This window comes from Hevea brasiliensis, chromosome 4 (genome assembly GCF_030052815.1).
Source record: "Hevea brasiliensis isolate MT/VB/25A 57/8 chromosome 4, ASM3005281v1, whole genome shotgun sequence".
NCBI lineage: Eukaryota > Viridiplantae > Streptophyta > Magnoliopsida > Malpighiales > Euphorbiaceae > Hevea > Hevea brasiliensis.
Window position 1 is genome coordinate 20,923,155 of NC_079496.1, and position 24,584 is coordinate 20,947,738.

At 26.5% G+C, this 24,584-nt stretch overlaps 3 protein-coding genes across 3 annotated transcripts; all 3 read left to right on the forward strand.

The window, feature by feature from the left end:
• The first annotated feature begins 1,380 nt into the window (after positions 1-1,380).
• LOC131179261 (protein SRG1-like) lies at positions 1,381-4,618 on the forward strand. Its single transcript, XM_058145567.1, has 4 exons — positions 1,381-1,712; positions 3,264-3,511; positions 3,660-3,984; positions 4,182-4,618. Exons 1-4 carry the CDS (start codon positions 1,461-1,463, stop codon positions 4,422-4,424), a joined length of 1,068 nt encoding a protein of 355 aa, XP_058001550.1. The 5' UTR covers positions 1,381-1,460; the 3' UTR covers positions 4,425-4,618.
• A 9,482-nt stretch (positions 4,619-14,100) lies between these two features.
• On the forward strand, positions 14,101-17,238 carry LOC110651006 (protein SRG1-like). The gene is made up of 4 exons (XM_058145568.1): positions 14,101-14,445; positions 15,961-16,208; positions 16,358-16,682; positions 16,879-17,238. The coding sequence occupies exons 1-4, from the start codon at positions 14,194-14,196 to the stop codon at positions 17,119-17,121; spliced, it is 1,068 nt and encodes a 355-aa protein (XP_058001551.1). The 5' UTR covers positions 14,101-14,193; the 3' UTR covers positions 17,122-17,238.
• Positions 17,239-22,166: 4,928 nt separating this feature from the next.
• LOC110651004 (probable xyloglucan galactosyltransferase GT17) lies at positions 22,167-23,907 on the forward strand. Its single transcript, XM_058145569.1, has one exon. It carries the CDS (start codon positions 22,194-22,196, stop codon positions 23,757-23,759), a length of 1,566 nt encoding a protein of 521 aa, XP_058001552.1. The 5' UTR covers positions 22,167-22,193; the 3' UTR covers positions 23,760-23,907.
• The last annotated feature ends 677 nt before the right edge of the window (positions 23,908-24,584 follow it).

Consider the following 24,584-nt stretch of genomic DNA (forward strand, 5'->3'; position numbering starts at 1 on the left):
GAGGATAAGTTGATAGAAGAGAGATTGATATGGTTTGGTCATGTGAAACGTAGGCATACAGAGACTTCAGTTAGATAAGTAGAACACATTAGGTTAGAGGATAGAAAAAAAAAGTAGACCTAAACTGGCTTTGAGGAGAGTAGTACAACATGATCTAGAAGTATTATATATTTCCAAAAATTTAACACAAAATCGTTTAAAGTGGAGAAAGAGAATTCATATAGCCGACCCCAAATTTTTGGAATAAAGGTTTAGTTGAGTTGAGTTGAGTGGAGTATATATTAAATTAACACTATAATAAATATAAGCTTCAATAACACTTTTTTAACATTATTTTCTATATAATATTAAAATAATAAAAAATTAAAATAACATATTTAAACATCAAAATAGTATATAACGTAATAAATAATATATATAATATCATGCATAATATTACTGTAAATCAGTATGAAAAATATTGTTAAAAACTTTAAATTATGAAATTTTATATACATCGCTTTATACTCATTAATAATTTTTATTAATAACATATTTTAAAATTTTAACAGCACTTTAAAATTTAAATTTATTGCAGTATACTTAATATATAGCACGAAATTGAACAACTAAAAAACTCAACAAAATACAATTTCCTATTTGAGAGCTTATTTTCAAGAAGATTAGAGGCTTCTTATTGGGTTTTACCAAAAATTATCATCATGATATCATCATTATCTCACTAGGGGAAAAAAAGTCTGGTTAAGTAGTTCAACCATACAGGTTTTAGAGCATTATACCCATGTGAAGAAGAAGAAGAAGAAGAAAGAAGAAGAAGAAGAAAGAGCCTTCTATATGTAATAGTCAAAGCAAAACATTTAGGTATATAATCCCCCACATCAAATTAAAGCAGTGTGTGTGAAAGGGTTGGAGATTGAAAAGTACTGTGATTTTGACATTTTGTTTTTAAATAAATTATTTTAAAGTCTTATCAAAATTAATTATTTATTTTTTTTAAACCTAATTAAATATTGCTGTATTGTAAAATTAAACTCTCTAGTATTTTTAATTTATTAAACTATTTATTACTAATAATTTTAATCATCTATATTATTTATCTATTTGATTAAGGTTAAAATAAGTTAACTTAACGCTTTTTTCTATATAAAAAATTAACAAAAAGATTAAGGAGTTTGTAAAAAATTTTAATTGAATTTTTAAAAAATAGAGATTAAATAGTTAATTTTGACAAAATACAAAGACATGATAATAATTTATCCTTTATTAAGTTAATCATCATCTATGGAGAACCTTGCATATCAGATAATGTTTCTAGAAAAGGTTGGCCTGAAGTTTGGTATATAATAATTAGTATATAAATGTTAAGTATATGAGATAGTTTGTACACCCAATTGGTCCTCCTAGCTAAGCTAAGGATATAAAGCCAAAAAGCTTGTGAAACCAAACTACAAAGAAACACCATGGAAACAAAAGTGGCGAAACTTGGGAGTTCTCTTCTTGTGCCTTGTGTTCAGGAACTAGCTAAATCCAACATGGATGCTATTCCACAGAGATACATACGCTCTGACCAAGATCAACTCATCATCCATAATGAAGTTCCATCACATCTTGAGGTTCCTGTTATTGATATGAAGAGGCTGCTTTCTCATGAATCTATGGATTCTGAGTTGGCCAAGCTTCATTGTGCTTGCAAAGATTGGGGTTTCTTTCAGGTATATATATTTATATATATTAATTTTCATTACTTTTCCTCTTCTTGTTCTTGCTGTTTAATTATTATTATATCAATCTCAGAATCACTTTTGTATTTTCAATGGCTATTTGTCATTCATACATAAGAAGGCTGTGGTGACAAACTCCCTTTGTCCCACGTAATAGGAAAATGTTTTTCATGAAAATATTTTTTATTTGGTTATAATATTAAAATAATAATATATATTTATATTACGTGTTTATAAATATTTTTATATTTTAATAAAATTATTAAAATTTAAAAAATGACATTTTATTTTGAAAAAAAAATTATTTTTTCTTAAAATGGCTTAATTTTTCTCTGATTAGATAAATATTTTTTATTAACTTGTTTTTTTAATATTCTAAAGACTGAAAATTGTGAAAAGAAATTTCTTTTGAAATAAATAGAAACTTAGAATTTAATTTAATTATTTATAATTATGAATTAACATCTATGACTATATATAATTAAATAATCTATAGAGCAAGTTCCTCATCAAGTGGAGATATATATATATATATATATATATATATATATATATATATATATATATATATATATATATATATATATATATATATATATAAGTGTGTGCGTGTGATTTATTATTATTATTATTTCCATTGAAGTTGAATTGAAGATGTCCACGGCTGTCCTCTATTTGTGCAAAGTCACAGAGCTGCATGTCGACGAAGCCCAGCCTTTGATTTTTATTAAATGGGTAGATTTTTGTAGGGGTGGTCAATGGGCTGCATCAGATCGAAATCCTACGGATTCAAGATTCAAAGTAATTGGGATCGAAATCGTAGGGTCGATTTAATCCAACTTTTGAATTTTTTTTTATTTGTAAAAAGAAAAATATATAATTTAAATTTAAAATTAATTTTAATAGTTCTGATTATAAAATGTCTCTTAATCGAGTCTGAGTTTTTGTTTTTATCATGTGCAAATTAAGACGAAGGGAAATAAGATTTTAAATAACTTTTTATATACAACTTTTGTATTTTAAAATTTATTTTCAGGTCCATAACTTTCTAGTATAATATAATATAATATGCTGCCTACCAATAACTAAGGCAACAAATTTAATATATAAAATTTTTATTTCAATTTATTAGATATTTTCATTTTTATACTTATTAAATATAAATGTATTTATTAATGAATTATATATACAAATATAAATTTATATATATAATAATAAAAGTTACTAAAATAAAAACATATTTTTTTAAAAATAATTTTAAAATTAATATTTTTATTATATATGTATGATGTGATCGATAAATGCATTAAATATATCAAAAGTTTGTTTAAATAAAAATAAATTAGTTCTAAAAATAAAATTATAAAAGTTAAATAAGTAAAAATAAAAATTGAGTGTGCTATTAATAAATTTTTGAAAAAAATTTCAGTATAAATTTATGTATTCATTAACCAATATAATTTATTCACAATTAATTCCACAATTATCTGATCAAAATTATTTGAGATTTAATGAGAGGAAACTAAAATTAAAATTTTGCAGTTGGTGAACTATGAAGTGAAGCATTCACTTTTGGAGAAGATAAAGAAGGAGGTCCAGGACTTGTTTGATCTCCCAATGGAAGAGAAGAAAAAGTTATGGCAATATCCGGGAGAAGTGGAGGGTTTTGGGCAAGCCTTTGTTGTATCTGAGGACCAAAAGCTTGATTGGGGCGACCTTTTCTTCATGGTCACCCAGCCTGCTCATGCAAGGAAACCCCATTTATTTCCAAACCTCCCTCTTCCTTTGAGGTCATCGCCTCCTCTCTCTCTCTCTCTCTCTCTCTCTCTCTCTCTTATTGTGTTCTGACTATATGGAGAGTGTGAATTTCAGCTACCTAATTAATCTGTCTGCATTCTACATGGCTTGCTAATTCGACAGTACTTTTTTTTACTGCAGAGAGACCCTAGATACTTATTCATCAGAAGTGAAAAATTTAGCTATGGCTATCCTTGCACAGATGGCTAAAGCACTAGAGATAGAGGCAAGAGAAATAATAGAGATTTTTGAAGATGGACATCAGTCAATGAGAATGAATTACTACCCTCCATGTCCTGAACCTAACAAAGTCATTGGGCTTACTCCACATTCAGATGCCACAGGTCTCACTATCCTCCTGCAGGTCAATGAAGTCGAAGGTCTTCAGATAAAGAAAGATGGCAATTGGGTTTCCATTAAGCCCCTCCCAAATGCCTTTGTCATCAACATTGGAGACATTTTGGAGGTAATTTCTATTATACCCTTTTTTTTTTTATAATTGATTTCGACTGAAACTTTAAGACCTGATAGACCTGAAAATGACTCAAGTTACACCTAACTTTTGCCATCTTTTAAAGAGGGCTACAATACTACGTATTATCATTCCCAAACTCATTGGTTTGTGTTTTATTTTATCACCTGATGCATGAATATTCATGGCAGATTATAAGCAATGGGACATATCGCAGCATTGAGCACAGGGCAACGGTGAATTCGGAGAAGGAAAGGCTGTCGATTGCAACGTTTTATGCTCCAAGATATAGTGCAGAAATAGGGCCAGCTCCCAGCTTAATCAGTAAACAAACTCCAGCATTGTTTAAGAAAATAGGAGTTGAAGAGTATTTCCAAACTCTATTTGCTCGTGAGCTCCACAGTAAATCTCATCTTGATACCCTCAGAATTTGATATGGAATAATGGTCCTCTATTGATGGGAACAGGACTATATAGCATCTTAATTTAGTATCTAAACTTTACTTGTACCGAATTTACAGATAAATAAAGCTTGCAGTGCGTTTTGTTAATATTCATATTTGTACTTTGAGAGCCAGTTTGTCTTGTAGAGTCTCTTAGAAAATAGAAAATACCAACTTTCTTCCTACATATATATGTTGCTTTCTGTGTTCGTTTTGCCTTTTTTTTTTTTTTTTTTTCAGATCAAATATCAAATAAGGAAATTATAAATATCACTAATGATGTGTTTAGCTGATTTTTGTGAAATGGGATTCACAGATTTAATGGAAATTTCAATAATCATGAGAAGAAAGTTGCAGTTTGGATATGAAATACATAAAGGAATTCTAGATGTAGTTTGGTGGTTTTGACAAAAAAGAATCTTTTTGATGATTTTCAATGGTTTTTATTAAGGGGATAAGAACTTGATGATTACTTTGATGATTAGCCGATTATATAATAATTTAAATAAAAAGTGTTTGTTAAAAATAGTTACTAGAGTAATGGTATCATTTTTTTACTTTAATCAAAACATTAAATATTATTGAATAATATTTTATGATCTGTTTTCTTAATTTCTAATCATTAATATCAACACTTATACCACTGAATAATATATATAAAAGAGATATTATTTTAATGCTAATTAAAATACTAGGCATTATCCTAAAAATTATTGTTGAACAAAGACAAAATCAGTTGGTAATTGAAATTGCTAGTAGAGTACCAATAAACTGAGACGATTGTAGTAAATCTCGTTGGTAATTTTTTTTACCAACAGATCAAATATCACAATCTTCTGGTAAATTTTAAACAACGGATGTCAAATACATTGGTAATTAAAAAAAGATAAAAAAAATATTTTCAATTAAAATAATAAATTTCATTATTAATTTTGAATTTTTTTTTATCAATAATAATTATTGCAAATACATTATTATAATGAGAGAAAAAAGTAGTATTTGAAAAAAAAGTGATAATTACCAATAAATTCAAATCCATTAAAAAAATCAGTTGATATATAAGTAGATTCTTCTAGCGTTTTGTAGGTTTTGGTTTTCATATCATCTTTGCTTCAATTTTGCAAGGCCATAAACGCCTTCCAAATTCTCATGCTTGTGCTGCAGGAAGTTTTTGTATGAGGGATTACCTCAGTCTGTTTCCTAGCTTTAGAAGTCCATGACTTTGCTCCAGTTTAGCTAAGGGTATGTGCAACCATATAACCAAACCCAATTGATAAATTAAGTTATTTTAATAAGAGCAAATTTGATTCGATTTAATCTTTAGTTAATAATTTTAGAAATTTTTTATTATTAGTTTGATTATTTTGATTTGATAATTAAACCATTCAAAATAATCGAATACATTTTAATTAATAATATATTATTTATAATTTTATTAATAATATTTAATTTATAATTATCATTTCATTAATAATAAATCATATTTATTATTTTTATAAATAAAATATTAAAAATATATTTTTATTATTAATTAATAATAGAAAATATATATTATATTGTTCTTTAGTATCAGCAAAAGAAGAAATTTGTTCTTTGGCCTTCACTTCTTTAATGGTTTGGTGACAAACTCTAGAGGTAGTGCTTTATTATTATATTAGTAGGAACTGGGTAAGGCTTAGATCCAAATTTCATGGGTCAATTCCATATAGAGGATTATTTAATGCTTATTTACATTTAAGAAAAAAAAAGTCAAATTCTTTTGTGATTTTATAATTTATTTTAATGATTTTAATTTTATTAATTTAAATTGATTTCAACATTTGTATTATGATTATATTCAATTGATTATAATTATAGACTTTAGTTTAAATAAATTATTTTTAAATAATTTTTATCAATAAAAGTATAATGAAGATGAAAGGTTAATAACTATAAGTTTAGTTTTAGTCAACTAGCTGAAATTGCAATTAATTTAATTTAATTTAATTTAATTTAAATTATTAATATTAAAATATTAGGATTAAATTATACTTTTATATTAAATTCACCTTTACTAAAAAAATTTACAAATGACAAGAATATATATTTCATAATTTAGTGCCAGCATTTAACTTTCATCTAATAAAATGTGAAAGAAATTTATTTGTTAATTAAAATAATTTAAAAATTAAAATTAACAATAATTTTTATTTAAAAATAATAAATCAAACAATAATTAATGAAATATAAATCTCATTATAAATGTAAAAATTTCTCGATTAAATTTGAGATTTCTTTTTCACTTTAATTAATTTAATGGAGCATTATTTATCTGTCTACGTATATATAAAATATACAAAAAAAATTTTAATTAAATTGTTACATAAATGCTTAAAAAAAATAATCAAAATAATAGTAAATTAATTACTATTTAAATTAATTATTAATGAAAAATCTCAACTCAAATTTAGAAAATTGCATAATTATTTTTTAATTAATTTCCCTTTCTTAATTAATAAATTAATTAGAAAATTCCTTAACCACTTAAAAAAAAATTAGTAACCGACTAAATCGATTACTAATGTATTAAAATTGATTGCTAATCAATTTAATAACTGATTCAGTTATTTACAATGAGTCTGATTGCAAATAGCAATCGATAAAATTAATTAAACTTAAAAAATAAAAGTTTTGACAAATAACAACCAGTTACTAGTAGTAATTGATTTAGTAACCGAAATCGATTACTAGTAGTAACTGAAACATAATAATTGTGAAAAACTTAATGTCTTTAATTTTATAATTTTATAGTTATTTTGTAAATAAGATGCTATTTATAATTAATTTAATAATAAAAAGTTCTGTTGCTAATTTAAAAAAATTTATAAAAAAAATTAAATATAAAAAATATTTATAAGACAAATTACTAAAAAAATACCATATACATATATATATATATATTATAACAAAAAATATTAAAAATTAATACTACAAATAATTTACCAATAAAAAATATATTTGTACAAAATTTTTATTTTATGCAAAAGAAAAATAAATTAAATAAAAAGTTGAGAAAAAAGAAGAAGATGAAGAAGAAAAAAGATGAGAAAAAAATATTAAAAAAAAAGATGGGAAAGAAAAAAAATTGTGAAAAAAAGTAGATGAGAAAGAAAAGAATGATGAAAAAGAAAATAGATGTGAAAAAAAAATGATAAAGAATAAAATGTATGAGAAGGAAAAAGTTGAACAAGAAAATAGATGAGAAAAAAATAATGAACAAAATAGATGAGGAAGAAAAAAAATGATAAAAAAAATGTTAGAAAATAAAAGATAATGAAATTTTTGGAGGAAAAATTTTACAATTAATTTGCAATTAGTTATAAAATCGGTTACTAATCATAATCGATTTTAATTAATTGCTGTTAACAATCGATTTGTAAATTGATTACAATTCAAAATAAAAATAAAAATAAAAATACGCAGGAATTTTTTAAGAGAAAAAAATCGCTTACTAATATCAACTAATTTTAATCGATTTCAAAAATCGGTTGCAAATAATAAAAAATAAAAAATTGGACAGAAATTTTTAAAATAAAAAAATTGATTACAAAAATTAATTGCTGTTAGCAACCGATTCGTGAATCGGTTGCAAATAAAAAAATAAAAAATTAGGATAAATTTTTTGGGGAGAAATTGATTGTAAAAATTGGTTACTATTAACAACGATTCGCAAATCGATTGTAAATAAAAAAATAATAAAAAAAATTTGACAAAAATTTTTGAAAGAAAAAATTTAGTAACCGATTTACAATTGATTGCAAAAATCTATTGTTAGTAGCAACCGATTACAAATCAGTTGTTAACTCTGAAACAAATTAAAATAATTTTTTAATTTAACAAGATTCCCTAAATTGATTATTGTTAGCAATTGTCACGACCCAACCTATGGGCCAGACCGGCACTAGGACCTAGGCCAGCCTAAAGCCCCCGAGACCCGTAGTAAGCCTAACTATTCATTAACCCAACTCTAAGGCCCATTTGGGCCCAATATCAAGAAATCAACCGGACGGAGTCCGGCCATAAAGTGGACCTTTCAACGGGGAGTTTTGACTCACCCGACCTGTAACACAATAAATACTCAATTGGGGAGCTCAGCACACCCTCTACATACTCATATCGACATAAAAATAAATGGGAGCTCAGCTCCCTCATCCAATCCATCAAACATGCATATCATTATACGTTTACAGGTCCAATATGATAATAATATTACAGACCAAAATCAAATAAATACTTCTAACACATGCGCAAATTCTAGGAGTAAATAAAATTACACAAATATTGATAAACAACCTGCGAAGGAGAAAAGCAGGTTAACCACAATAAAGTCCTCCTGTAGCCTGAAAAAAATATTGAACAGGAGTGAGCGTTCGACTCAGAGAGTAAAATATCAATTTTAACCATAATCTCTATAACTATCTAAAACTAATGCACCCTGTAGAGTGAAATGCAACACCAGCAATAATTTCACATCATAACATCAAAAGGTAATTTGGAGCACTCACACACCCAATAATATCAATCATAATATATGGGAGCTAATCCCCTATACAGCTCTCTTAATTTCAACTGTGCCAGCGAAGAACTCAGCTCGGACTTCTACTTAATAACCAAATCGGAGTCCCAGTGAAGAACTCAAGCCGTGTCTACCCTGAAGTACCGGGTCCCAGCGAAGATCTCAAGCCATGTCTACCCATCCTATCCATAGTCCACACCACATCACACGCACGCCAACGCACGCACACTGCTCCAAATTACCACAACAACATTCATGGCACTTTCACAGTTATAAATGCAACATAAATCGTGCCTAAAGTTTATCTACATAGATATATGCATATAAGTGATGCATGGGCATGCTTGAACATATAATAATAGTGAAATTACAATTAAAATTAATATTTTACTCACAGACTTGACAATAGTCACTGTGGCGGCTGGGCGGAGGAAGAAGGCTGTCCCGGCTCACCTGACAATTACATTACAATTATTTAATACAAATGACTCAATACAAATCAAGAAAAGATCAAATACGTCATAAGTCGTGCCGAAAATCCCACAGAGTCTCCCCTATACCTAGGACCTACCCAACCTGCAAAACGGCTCAAAACACACTTCTATATTTGTAACTCATATAGCCACAATTCAATCACATCACACAGCCCCTCTTATTTAACGGTGATTTGACTTTGCAAAACACAAGTCTAAAAAACTTTTAATATCTTACCAGTGCCTTTGCTGGTGGTAGTTGAAGCTTGAAAGGTATTCTAATTTCCTAATTTGATGAGTTGTTTCATAAAAATTATTTAATTTTAATTTAAACATTATTAAAATTACTGTAATCGATTATAGTAGATTTTTAAGTTTATATGAGTTAATTTTTTTTATTCATAATTACTTAATTTTAAGTTTTTTTTTTTAACATCGTCATTAAATTTTATTTTTTTTTAAATACAAAACTTTTTCATAAATTTAAAGTCTCTGTTACTTGTAACGGTAGATTTATAAATAATCACAAATAAAAAATATTTCTTTTTTCATATTGCATAATTTTATCTTTTCTAATAAAAATTTAACAGATTTCAAATATTTACACTTACGAAAATACATTCACACTTAAGAAATATATAATTTGTTAATTTGATTATTTTAATAATTCTTAGTATAAGTTGAGATTTATTTTAAAGTTTTAAATTTAAATTTTTATTGTTAAATTTGAGTGTATTTAGTGTAATGCAATTTATGTATAATTTAAAGAAATAAATTAAAATAATTATATTTTTTACAAACTACCACCAATTATTTTAATTTTTTCTTCTAATTGCAAATAAATAATATTACACTAAATATATTCAAATTCAATAATGAAAATTTACATTTAAAACTTTTAAAATAAATCTCAAAATGTATTTAAAATATTAAAATGATCAAATTAATAAATTATACATTTCAAAAATTTTCGAGTTATTACATAACATCGTTATATATATATATATATATATATATATATATATATATATATATATATATATATATATATAATTCAGTAGAAAATTTGAAATTAGGAAAGTGATAATTTTTTTATTTATGGTAACTCAATTATAAATAATAAATTGAAATTATGGGAATTTTAAAGTTTAAGAAATTGAAATTGGGTGATGATATTGAAAAACTTCTTAAACTTGAGTGATTGTGAATAAACAATTAATGCATATTAATTTAGAAACCTGTCATAATCGATAATAGTAATTTAATAATATTTAAATTAAAGTTAAATAAATTTAAAAAAAAAATATTAAAATTTTTTTTATAAAGTAATTCATAAAATTGAGTGATTATAAATAATAATGGTTTAATTTAACACTTATAAACCTTCATTGGGCTAATGTGGCTTCCAGGATTTTTTTTTCCTTCTTCGCTCTTTTTACTGTTCCTCTATTTGGACAAATCTTAATCACTGGCTTCCTTGCATTACATGTATAGGCATTATTAAGCAGGGTGTGCATGGTTATTGGAATTTTCAATCGAATCTATCAAAATTATATTAAATTAAATTTATTTTATTATTTTAATTTTTTATTAAGAATTAAATTGAAATTATATTTAAAATTGTATTAAAATTATACTATACCGAATTGAGTTGAAAAATTAATTATATATATATATTTATATTTTTAAATAATTTTAATTATAAATATATTAAATTATTCATTAACAATAAATAATTAAAAAATAGTTAAAAAATATATTTTATATATATGCTAATAATTAATTTTAAAACTTAAATAATTATTAAGTATGATTTTTTTATAACAAAATTTGTATAAAATTATTTTAAAAATCGAAGCATGAAAATGAATTAAATTAAATTAAAACAGAATATTAAAGAATCGAATTGAAATTGTATTCAAAGTTTATTTCGATCATAATTCCTAAATAGAATTCGAATTTGAATCAGAATCGTGCACTGTAATCATCAAGAGTTCATTTAAGAGAAGCAAATTGGCATCATGTCCTGCTGTTAGGTTATTATGCTTAAACATTTAACAAACTTTGAAGAGACACGCAGCAAAGTGAAAATAATTTACTCAGCTTAGGGAACTTGTCATAGGTTGATTATGGCTTTAGATGGAACTCATCTGAAGATGAATATTTGGTGCAACTACCCACATATAATATTAACTGTATCTGCTAATAAGGAACCTGGTCAATTAAGGCACCATGAAATCTAGAGAAGGAAATTGGTCAATAAAATATGTTCCCTTTGAACTTTCTTGAATGATCTTTTGAGCTAGGGATTTGGCATAACATTGTTTGGACCTTGTTATATTAATTATACAGAAGAAAATATTATTGTCTTACATTAGTTTGGAATAAGAACTTTGTACTATAACAAATTATCTTTCTTTGAACTAGCTTTTGAAACGGAGTTAGACCCAATTCATTTTTTGTGCATGGTATCAAAACTTACCTTGTTTCAATGTTGTGTCACCCCCAAATGTATTTATTTGCAAACTTCAAGCTCTAAATGTTCATATTTGAGCGTGAGGGGATGTGTTGTCCCATATTAACTTGATAATACACTTCTTACTAAATATAAAACTTGAGTAAATCTTCTCTTCTTAAACTAATTTTTAAAGTTGAGTTAAATTCCGCCCGTTTTCCATTCAAATATTAACTTTGACAATGGATGCAAAGTCATCTCCACATGGTGAAACTGAAACTAGAAGAAAGTTTTGTAAGTTGAATTTTTTTTTGTTTTTTAAGAGATTTCAATATAACTTAAACAACCCATTTGTTAATTAGTGTTTTGACTTGTAGAGGATGCAGTTCTAGAAGAAAAATGTCAATATGATGACAATTTTGACAAAATGCTATGTGAACTTGGAACTTGTCAAATTATACACTTGAAGTTATGTATGATTTGTTCTTGGTGTTTGTAATTTCTGTTTTTTCTTTAATTGTCTCAAATTCAACCCTCTCAACTTTTTTGATATCTTATTCTATTTGTTGATGCAATTATTTTCATATATAGGGATCATGAACATGTATCAAAATGACTTAATTTTTTTTCTCTGATTAATATTTATTATATATTAAATCAACAAATGTTAAGGTGGATAAGTGACTATATTAGACTAGATAAAGTCCGTAATCAGAGTATTAGAGAAAAGTTAGGAGTGGTGTCAATTGAGGATAAGTTGATAGAAGAGAGATTGAGGTGGTTTGATCATGTGAAGCGTAGACATACGAAGACATCAGTTAAACAAGTAGAGCACATTAGGTTGGAGGATAGAAAGAAAAGAAGAAGTAAACCTAAACTGACTTGGAGGAGAGTAGTACAACATGACTTAGAAGTATTATACATTTCCAAGAATTTAACCCAAAATCGTTTAAAGTGGAGAAAGAGAATACATATAGCCAACCCCAAATTTTTGGAATAAAGGCTTAGTTGAGTTGAGTTGAGTTGAGTTGAGTATATATTAAATTAACACTATAATAAATATAAGCTTCAATAACACTTTTTTAACATTATTTTGTATATAATATTAAAATAATAAAAAAATTAAAATAACATATTTAAACATCAAAATAGTATATAACGTAATAAATAATATATATAATATCATGCATAATAAAATTAAAATAACATATTTAAACATCAAAATAGTATATAATATAATAAATAATATATATAATATCATGCATAATATTACTGTAAATCAATACGAAAATATAATTAAAAACTTTAAATTATGAAATTTTATATATATCGCTTTATACTCATTAATAATTTTTATTAATAACGTATTTTAAATTTTTAACAGCACTTTAAAATTTAAATTTGTTGCAGTATACTTAATATATAGCACGAAATTGAACAGTTAAAAAACTCAACAAAATACAATTTCCTATTTGAGAGCTTATTTTCAAGAAGATTAGAGGCTTCTTATTGGGTTTTACCAAAAATTATCAACATGATATCATCATTATCTCACTAGGGGAAAAAAAGTCTGGTTAAGTAGTTCAACCATACAGGTTTTAGAGCATTATACCCATGTGAGGAAGAAGAAGAAGAAGAAAGAACCTTCAACATATAATAGTCAAAGCAAAACATTTAGGTATATAATCCCCCACATCAAATTAAAGCAGTGTGTGGGAAAGGGTTGGAGATTGAAAAGTACTGTCATTTTGACATTTTGTTTTTAAATAAATTATTTTAAAGTCTTATCAAAATTAATTATTTAATTTTTTTAAACCTAATTAAATATTGCTGTATTGCAAAATTAAACTCTCTAGTATTTTTAATTTATTAAACTATTTAGTACTAATAATTTTAATCATCTATATTATTTATCTTTCTGATTAAGGTTAAAATAAGTTAACTTAATGCTTTTTTTTATATAAAAAATTAACAAAAAAACTAAAGAGTTTGTAAAAAGTTTTAATTGGATTTTAAAAAAATAGAGACTAAATAGTTAATTTTGACAAAATACAAAGACATGATAATAATTTATCCTTTATTAAGTTAATCATCATCTATGGAGAACCTTGCATATCAGATAATGTTTCTAGAAAAGGTTGGTCTGAAGTTTGGTATATAATAATTAGTATATAAATGTTAAGTATATGAGATAGTTTGTACACCCAATTGGTCCTCCTAGCTAAGCTAAGGATATAAAACCAAAAAGCTTGTGAAACCAAACTACAAACAAAAACCATGGAAACAAAAGTGGTGAAACTTGGGAGTTCTCTTCTTGTGCCTTGTGTTCAGGAACTAGCTAAATCCAATATGGATGCTATTCCACAGAGATACATACGCTCTGACCAAGATCAACTCATCATCCATAATGAAGTTCCATCACATCTTGAGGTTCCTGTTATTGAGATGAAGAGGCTGCTTTCTCATGAATCTATGGATTCTGAGTTGGCCAAGCTTCATTGTGCTTGCAAAGATTGGGGTTTCTTTCAGGTATATATATTTATATATATTAATTTTCATTACTTTTCCTCTTCTTGTTCTTGCTGTTTAATTATTATTATTATATCAATCTCAGAATCACTTTTGTATTTTCAATGGCAATTTGCCATTCATATCATAAGAAGGCTGTGGTAACAAACTCCCTTTGTTTCACGGAATAGGAAAATGTTTTTCATGAAAATATTTTTCATTTAGTTATAATATTAAATTAATAATATATATTTATATTATGTGTTTATCAATATTTTTATATTTTAATAAAATTATTAAAATTTAAAAAATGACTTTTTATTTTGAAAAGAGAAAATTATTTTTTCTTAAAATGACTTAATTTTTCTCTGATCAGATAAATATTTTTTATTAACTTATTTTTTTAATATTTTAAAGACTGAAAATTGTGAAAAGAATTTTTTTTTTAAATAAATAGAGACTTAGAACTTAATTTAATTATTTGTAATTATGAATTAACATCTATGACTATATATAATTAAATAATCTATAGAGCAAGTTCCTCATCAAGTGGAGATATATATATATATATATATATATATATATATATATAAGTGTGTGCGTGTGATTTATTATTATTATTATTATTATTTCCATTGAAGTTGAATTGAAGATGTCCACGGCTGTCCTCTATTTGTGCAAAGTCACAGAGCTGCATGCCGACGAAGCCCGCCTTTGATTTTTATTAAATGGGTAGATTTTTGTTGGGGTGGTCAATGGGCTGCATCAGATCGAAATCCTACGGATTCAAGATTCAAAGTAATTGGGATCGAAATCGTAGGGTCGATTTAATCCAACTTTTGATTGTTTTTTTATTTGTAAAAAGAAAAATATATAATTTAAATTTAAAATTAATTTTAATAGTTCTGATTATAAATTGTCTCTTAATCGAGTCTGAGTTTTTGTTTTTATAATGTGCAAAGACGAAGGGAAATAAGATTTTAAATAACTTTTTATATGCAACTGTTGTATTTTAAAATTTATTTTCATGTCCATAACTTTCTAGTATAATATAATATGCTGCCTACCAATAACTAAGGCAACAAATTTAATAAATAAAATTTTTATTTCAATTTATTAGATATTTTTATTTTAATTTTTATACTTATTAAATATAAATGTATTTATTAATGAATTATATATACAAATATAAATTTATATACATAATTAAAAGTTACTAAAATAATAACATATTTTTTAAAAAATAATTTTAAAATTAATATTTTTATTATATATGTATGATGTGATCGATAAATGCATTAAATATATCAAAAGTTTGTTTAAATAAAAATAAATTAGTTCTAAAAATAAAATTATAAAAGTTAAATAAGTAAAAATAAAAATTGAGTGTGCTATTAATAAAATTTTTGAAAAAAAATTCAGTATAAATTTTTTGTATTCATTAACCAATATAATTTACTCACAATTAATTCCACAATTATCTGATTAAAATTATTTGAGATTTAATGGAAGGAAACTAAAATTAAAATTTTGCAGTTGGTGAACTATGAAGTGAAGCATTCACTTTTGGAGAAGATAAAGAAGGAGGTCCAGGACTTGTTTGATCTCCCAATGGAAGAGAAGAAAAAGTTATGGCAATATCCGGGAGAAGTAGAGGGTTTTGGGCAAGCCTTTGTTGTATCTGAGGACCAAAAGCTTGATTGGGGTGACCTTTTCTTCATGGTCACACAGCCCGTTCATGCAAGGAAACCCCATTTATTTCCAAACCTCCCTCTTCCTTTGAGGTCATCCCCTCCTCTCTCTCTCTCTCTCTCTCTCTCTCTCTCTCTCTTATTGTGTTCTGACTATATGGAGAGTGTGAATTTCAGCTACCTAATTAATCTGTCTGCATTCTACATGGCTTGCTAATTCGACAGTACTTTTTTTACTGCAGAGAGACCCTAGATACTTATTCATCAGAAGTGAAAAATTTAGCTATGGCTATCCTTGCACAGATGGCTAAAGCACTAGAGATAGAGGCAAGAGAAATAATAGAGATTTTTGAAGATGGACATCAGTCAATGAGAATGAATTATTACCCTCCATGTCCTGAACCTAACAAAGTCATTGGGCTTACTCCACATTCAGATGCCACAGGTCTCACTATCCTCCTGCAGGTCAATGAAGTCGAAGGTCTTCAGATAAAGAAAGATGGCAATTGGGTTTCCATTAAGCCCCTCCCAAATGCCTTTGTCATCAACATTGGAGACATTTTGGAGGTATTCTATTATACCCTTTTTTTTTTTTATAATTGATTTCTACTGAAACTTTAAGATCTTGCAGACCTGAAAATGACTAAAGTTACAGCCAACTTTTGCCATCTTTTAAAGAGAACTACAATACTACGTACTATCATTCCCAAACTCATTGGTTTGTGTTTTATTTTATCACCTGATGCATGAATATTCATGGCAGATTATAAGCAATGGGACATATCGCAGCATTGAGCACAGGGCAACGGTGAATTCGGCGAAGGAAAGGCTGTCGATTGCAACGTTTTATGCTCCAAGATATAGTGCAGAAATAGGGCCAGCTCCCAGCTTAATCAGTAAACAAACTCCAGCATTGTTTAAGAAAATAGGAGTTGAAGAGTATTTCCAAACTCTATTTGCTCGTGAGCTCCATAGTAAATCTCATCTTGATACCCTCAGAATTTGATATGGAATAATGGTCATCTATTGATGGGAACAGGACTATATATCATCTTAATTTAGTATCTAAACTTTCCTTGTACCGAATTTACAGATAAATAAAGCTTGCAGTGTGTTTTGTTAATATTCATATTGGTGCTTTGACAAGCAGTTTGTCTTGTAGAGTCTCTTAGAAAATAGAAAATACCAACTTTCTTCCTACATATATATGTTGCTTTCTGTGTTCGTTTTGCCTTTTTTTTTTTTTTTTTTTTTTTTTCAGATCAAATATCAAATAAGGAAATTATAAATATCACTAATGATGTGTTTAGCTGATTTTTGTGAAATGGGATTCACAGATTTAATGGAAATTTCAATGATCCTGAGAAGAAAGTTGCAGTTTGGATATGAATACATAAAGGAATTCTAGATGTAGTTTGGTGGTTTTGACAAAAAAGAATCTTTTTGATGATTTTCAATGGTTTTTATTAAGGGGATAAGAACTTGATGATTACTTTGATGATTAGCCGATTATATAATAATTTAAATAAAAAGTATTTGATAAAAATAATTACTAGAATAATGGTATTATGTTTTTACTTTAATTAAAACATAAAACATTACCAGATAATGTTTTATGATCTGTTTTCTTAATTTCTAATCATTAATATCAACACTTATACCACTGAATAATATATATAAAAGAGATATTATTTTAATGCTAATTAAAATACTAGGCATTATCCTAAAAATTATTGTTGAACAAAGACAAAATCAGTTGGTAATTGAAATTGCTAGTAGAGTACCAATAAACTGAGACGATTGTAGTAAATCTCGTTGGTAATTTTTTTTACCAACAGATCAAATATCACAATCTTCTGGTAAATTTTAAACAACGGATGTCAAATACATTGGTAATTAAAAAAAGATAAAAAAAATATTTTCAATTAAAATAATAAATTTCATTATTAATTTTGAATTTTTTTTTATCAATAATAATTATTGCAAATACATTATTATAATGAGAGAAAAAAGTAGTATTTGAAAAAAAAAATGAAAAAAAAGTGATAATTACCAATAAATTCAAATCCATTAAAAAAATCAGTTGATATATAAGTAGATTCTTCTAGCGTTTTGTAGGTTTTGGTTTTCATATCATCTTTGCTTCAATTTTGCAAGGCCATAAACGCCTTCCAAATTCTCATGCTTGTGCTGCAGGAAGTTTTTGTATGAGGGATTACCTCAGTCTGTTTCCTAGCTTTAGAAGTCCATGACTTTGCTCCAGTTTAGCTAAGGGTATGTGCAACCATATAACCAAACCCAATTGATAAATTAAGTTATTTTAATAAGAGCAAATTTGATTCGATTTAATCTTTAGTTAATAATTTTAGAAATTTTTTATTATTAGTTTGATTATTTTGATTTGATAATTAAACCATTCAAAATAATCGAATACATTTTAATTAATAATATATTATTTATAATTTTATTAATAATATTTAATTTATAATTATCATTTCATTAATAATAAATCATATTTATTATTTTTATAAATAAAATATTAAAAATATATTTTTATTATTAATTAATAATAGAAAATATATATTATATTGTTCTTTAGTATCAGCAAAAGAAGAAATTTGTTCTTTGGCCTTCACTTCTTTAATGGTTTGGTGACAAACTCTAGAGGTAGTGCTTTATTATTATATTAGTAGGAACTGGGTAAGGCTTAGATCCAAATTTCATGGGTCAATTCCATATAGAGGATTATTTAATGCTTATTTACATTTAAAAAAAAAAAAGCCAAATTCTTTTGTGAATTTATTATTTATTTTAATGATTTTAATTTTATTAATTTAAATTGATTTCAACATTTTTACTATGATTATATTCAATTGATTATAATTATAGACTTTAGTTTAAATAAATTATTTTTAAATAATTTTTATCAATAAAAGTATAATGAAGATGAAAGGTTAATAACTATAAGTTTAGTTTTAGTCAACTAGCTGAAATTGCAATTAATTTAATTTAATTTAATTTATTAATATTAAAATATTAGGATTAAATTATACTTTTATATTAAATTCACCTTTACTAAAAAAATTTACAAATGACAAGAATATATATTTCATAATTTAGTGCCAGCATTTAACTTTCATCTAATAAAATGTGAAAGAAATTTATTTGTTAATTAAAATAATTTAAAAATTAAAATTAACAATAATTTTTATTTAAAAATAATAAATCAAACAATAATTAGTGAAATATAAATCCCATTATAAATATAAAAATTTCTCGATTAAATTTGAGATTTCTTTCACTTTAATTAATTTAATGGAGCATTATTTATCTGTCTACGTATATATAAAATATACAAAAAAAATTTTAATTAAATTGTTACATATATGCTTAAAAAAAAATCAAAATAATAGTAAATTAATTCTATTTAAATTAATTATTAATGAAAAATCTCAACTCAAATTTAGAAAATTGCATAATTATTTTTTAATTAATTTCCCTTTCTTAATTAATAAATTGATAAGAAAATTCCTTAACCACTTAAAAAAAAAAGATTAGCAACCGACTAAATCGGTTACTAATATATTAAAATTGGTTGCTAATTAATTTAATAACTGATTCAGATGTTTACAATGAGTCTAATTGCAAATAGCAATCGATAAAATTAATTAAACTTAAAAAATAAAAGTTTTGATAAATAACAACCAGTTACTAGTAGTAATTGATTTAGTAACCGAAATCGGTTACTAGTAGTAACTGAAACATAATAATTGTAAAAAACTTAATGTCTTTAATTTTATAATTTTACAGTTATTTTTTAAATCAATTGCTATTTATAATTAATTTAATAATAAAAAGTTATGTTGCTAATTTTTAAAAAATTATAAAAAAATTAAATATAAAAAATATTTATAAGACAAATTATTAAAAAAATTACCACACACACACACACATATATATATATATATATATATATATGTATTATAACAAAAAAATATTAAAAATTAATACTACAAATAATTTACCAACAAAAAATATATTTGTACAAAATTTTTATTTTATGCAAAAGAAAAATAAATTAAATAAAAAGTTGAGAAAAAAGAAGAAGACGAAGAAGAAAAAAGATGAGAAAAAAAATATAAAAAAAATAGATAGGAAAGAAAAAGATGATGAAAAAAAAAGTAGATGAGAAAGAAAAAAATGATGAAAAAGAAAATAAATGTGAAAAAAAAATGATAAAAAATAAAATGTATGAGAAGGAAAAAGTTGAAGAAGAAAATAGATGAGAAAAAAATAATGAACAAAATAGATGATGACGGAAAAAAATGATAAAAAATATGTTAGAAAATAAAAGATAATGAAATTTTTGGAGGAAAAATTTTACAATCAATTTGCAATTAGTTGTAAAATCGGTTACTAATCATAACCGATTTTAATTGATTGCAATTCAAAATAAAAAAAAATAATAATAAAAATAGGTGGGAATTTTTTAAGAGAAAAAAATCGCTTGCTAATATCAATTAATTTTAATCGATTTCAAAAATCAGTTGCAAATAATAAAAACTAAAAAATTGGATAGAATTTTTTTAAATAATAAAATTAATTACAAAAATTAGTTGCTGTTAGCAATCGATTCATGAATCAGTTGTAAATAAAAAAATAAATAAATAATTAGGATAAATTTTTGGGGGGAAATTGATTGTAAAAATTAGTTGTTATTAACAAACAATTCGCAAATTGATTGTAAATAAAAAAAATAATTAAAAAAATTAACAGAAATTTTTAAAAGAAAAAATTTAATAACCGATTTACAATTGATTAAAAAAATCTATTGTTAGTAGCAACCGATTATAAATTAGTTGTTAACTCTGAAATAAATTAAAATAATTTTTTAATTTAACAAGATTCTCTAAATTGATCGTTATTAGCAACCGATTTTAAAATCAGTTGCTAATTATATATTTAAAGTTTTTTTAATATTTAATTAGGAATCAATTTAGCAATTAATTATAAATCGAATGCTATTAGTAACAGATTTTAGCAATTAATTATAAATAGGTGGTTAATAACAATTAATTTTTAAATTGATTATTTTTTTCTAAAATTAATTATTTTATTAAAAAAATTATGTATTAATTATTAAATTAATTACTAATAATAATTAATTTTAATCAGTTATAATAATCAATTACAAAACTGATTGTTTTTTGCGGTGAACTATTCTCAACCAATTTTCTTTCTTTTCTTTTTCATTAGGTTAAATTTCACCCATGTAGAAAATATTTTTTTAATTATTTTTATATGCAAATGTGATTATATAAAAAATAACTTAATTAATTTTTAAATCATTTGAAAAAATTAATTTCCTGTATAGATAATTTTTACATATTATATTTAACATGAAAGTAATTTAAATGCATATAAAGTGTACAAATTCTTTTCTAAAATTGTCACATTATATACTATAAAAAGAAATTAATTTATCAAAATAATACAAAATTAATTACTATTTAAATTATTACAAAATTTCATATTTTTTTTTTATTTTTTTATAAAACAATTAATTAAAAATTTAAATATAAAATAAAATTTTAATAATAATAATAATAATGTGCAAAAGCATATGGGCTTGCTAGTATTTAATGAGGTGTGACACATAGATTGATCTAGTGTTCTCACGTTGATAAAATGAATCTTAAAAAAAAAAAAAATCTTCTATTCGTGAGTGACAACTAGAAAGTTGATGGCGACACGTAAATGGTCTTATTTTTTTTTATTTTTAAAAAAAGATCTTAATTTTGATTAGTCAAAATCTCCCTCCTTCCTCATCTTTAATGGTTGCATTTTTGTTTTATTCATTAATTCTCACCGACAAAGCCAATTGCTCCTCATTAGATTACCATTTATGCAGCGTGTCACTGCACCTATTAGGCCCGATTGTCGGCTAAATTATTGAATTTGAGTTCCATTTTCAATCTCCGATTAATTTTTGTCAAATTTCAAATTTTATATATTAATTAATATATTTTTATATATTATCAATTATATAAAAATAAAATTAGAGCAAGATCGGACAGTATGCATTTAATGGAAATCAAACACTTGCTTTTAGAGAGTTTCAAATATTACTTGGCAAGACAAAAAGCAAGCAAATCTCCATCATCTTCCTTGGTTTTAATTTTCTCTGCAGCTTCTCCTGTCTCCATGTTATTCAGAAAACTATCATTGGTCCCAATTCCATGGAGAGACCACCACGCCCATAAAGCAAACAACTTCTCCAAAACCAAAGAAACACAATATTATCACACTCACGCTACCTTCAGATACGTTCTCCTAATCTTCCTTTCTTCCTGGTTTCTTACTGCTTGCTTTTTCTTTTCTTCTACTTACAGTCGTAACGATCACCTGCATTTCCCCAATACAGCAACGAAAGAATTGTTGCCAATTACCTGTCCAAGTAATCTCTCAATCTTTGTATATCAACTGCCACCGGAGTTCAACTTGGGTCTCCTCCGCGACTGCACCCACCTCAACGTTTACACTAACATGTGTCCCCATGTCGCCAACCACGGCCTTGGCCAGCCGCTTTCCGCCACCGGTGCTTGGTTCGCCACCCACCAGTTTCTTGCCGAGATGATATTCCACGCCCGTGTTGAGAACCACCCATGTCGCACTTGGGATCCCGCCCTAGCCAATCTCTTCTACGTCCCATTTTATGGTGGTCTTCATGCGTCCAGCAAGTTCCGCGAAGCCAATCACACGGCACGCGATGAATTAGCCGTTAGATTAGTGGAGTACCTGCAAACGCAGCCATGGTGGCAGAAGCATCAAGGGAAGGACCATTTTTTAGCCCTGGGGAGAACCGCATGGGATTTCATGAGGACCACCAATGGTGGGCCTGACTTCGGAGCCAACTGCCTCCTTAATCTGCCACCTGTCAAAAACATGTCGGTGCTGACCGTAGAGAGACATCCATGGCAAGGACTCAATCAATACGGTTTGCCGTATCCTTCCTATTTCCACCCATCCAATGTCGTTCAGATGCGTACGTGGCAGCGGAAAATGATTCGATCAGAGAGGACCCACCTTTTCTCCTTCATTGGACGACCACGGAAGGGGGTGGAGAAAGCCGCCGTGCGAGACGAGTTAATAAGGCAATGTAACGAGTCAACTCGGTGCAACCTCCTGATATGTGGCAGCGGTGGCGGTAAATGCCATGAACCTTTCGAGGTGCTTAAAGTGTTAAGTCAGTCTCATTTTTGCTTACAAGCGCCAGGAGACTCGTTCACGAGACGATCAACGTTCGACTCTGTGCTGGCGGGTTGCATACCGGTGTTTTTCTCTCCACACACGGCGTACACCCAGTACGGATGGTATTTACCGGTGAATGGTAGTGCGTATTCGGTTTATATAGATTTAGATGGGAGTGAGATGGAGAAAGGAAAAGGGAAGAAGAGTATAGAGGAAGAGCTATCGAAGATATCAAGCGATAGAGTGGGGAGAATGCGTAGAAAAATAATAGAGATGATGCCAAGAATAACGTATGCCCATCCGAATTCTAGCGATGTTGGATTTGCAGACGCTGTTGATGTTGCGCTTGAAGCACTCCTCAAGAATGCTCGCTCCAAATTAGGACTTGTATGAACATTTGTGACGAAAAAACTGCGAAATAACGCATTGTATTTAGGTAGTTGGGATGTTAATTATTTACTCTGCAAGGTTGATTAATTTTTTGTAATATAATTGACCGATTGAAACTCAAATTTTATTAATAAAAAATAAAATGCATTTTTTTTTTGTAGATTATTTTCCCTTCTTTAAAATTTGATGTTATATATGTAGTAATTGGTTCTTGTAGTTTTAAACACATAGTTTATTATTATTTATAAGATTTTTTTCAGGAAAATTCATAATTTGATCTTAAATTTTGATTAATATTATGATTTAATTTTTAAATTTTTATAATTGAGCGATTTAGTCTTTTATTTTTGTTTATGTTAAAATTAAAAGACCTTATTTACGTTAATAATAAATAAAATGATAAATTTACCCTGGGCTATTTTCCATTATTTGTCATCTCTTTTCTTCCTTTATTTCCATCCTCCTTTCTCTCTCCCTTGCCCTTCCGCAATCTCTAACGCTTGTATCTCCTATGATGCCAATTTTCGTACCAATAGAGAAACTAGTGACGCCATAGGCAAGGTCAGAAGAAAAGTATGCATGTCCATTAAAGACATAATCATCGCAATGATCAAACCATATACACCCAAAACTCTAGCCATAACATGGGCCCAAACAATTTTATCACTATAGCTTGGGTCTCATCACACCCATTGACGCTACACCAACCCCCCCTCATTGTGGTTCCATGCGCAACTCGCATGCTTGCAAAACACGCGTTAAGAATTGAAGATCCACATCAAAATGAGAAATGGGAAAACAAGTGCAGCAACAGCGCAAGGGAAGCCA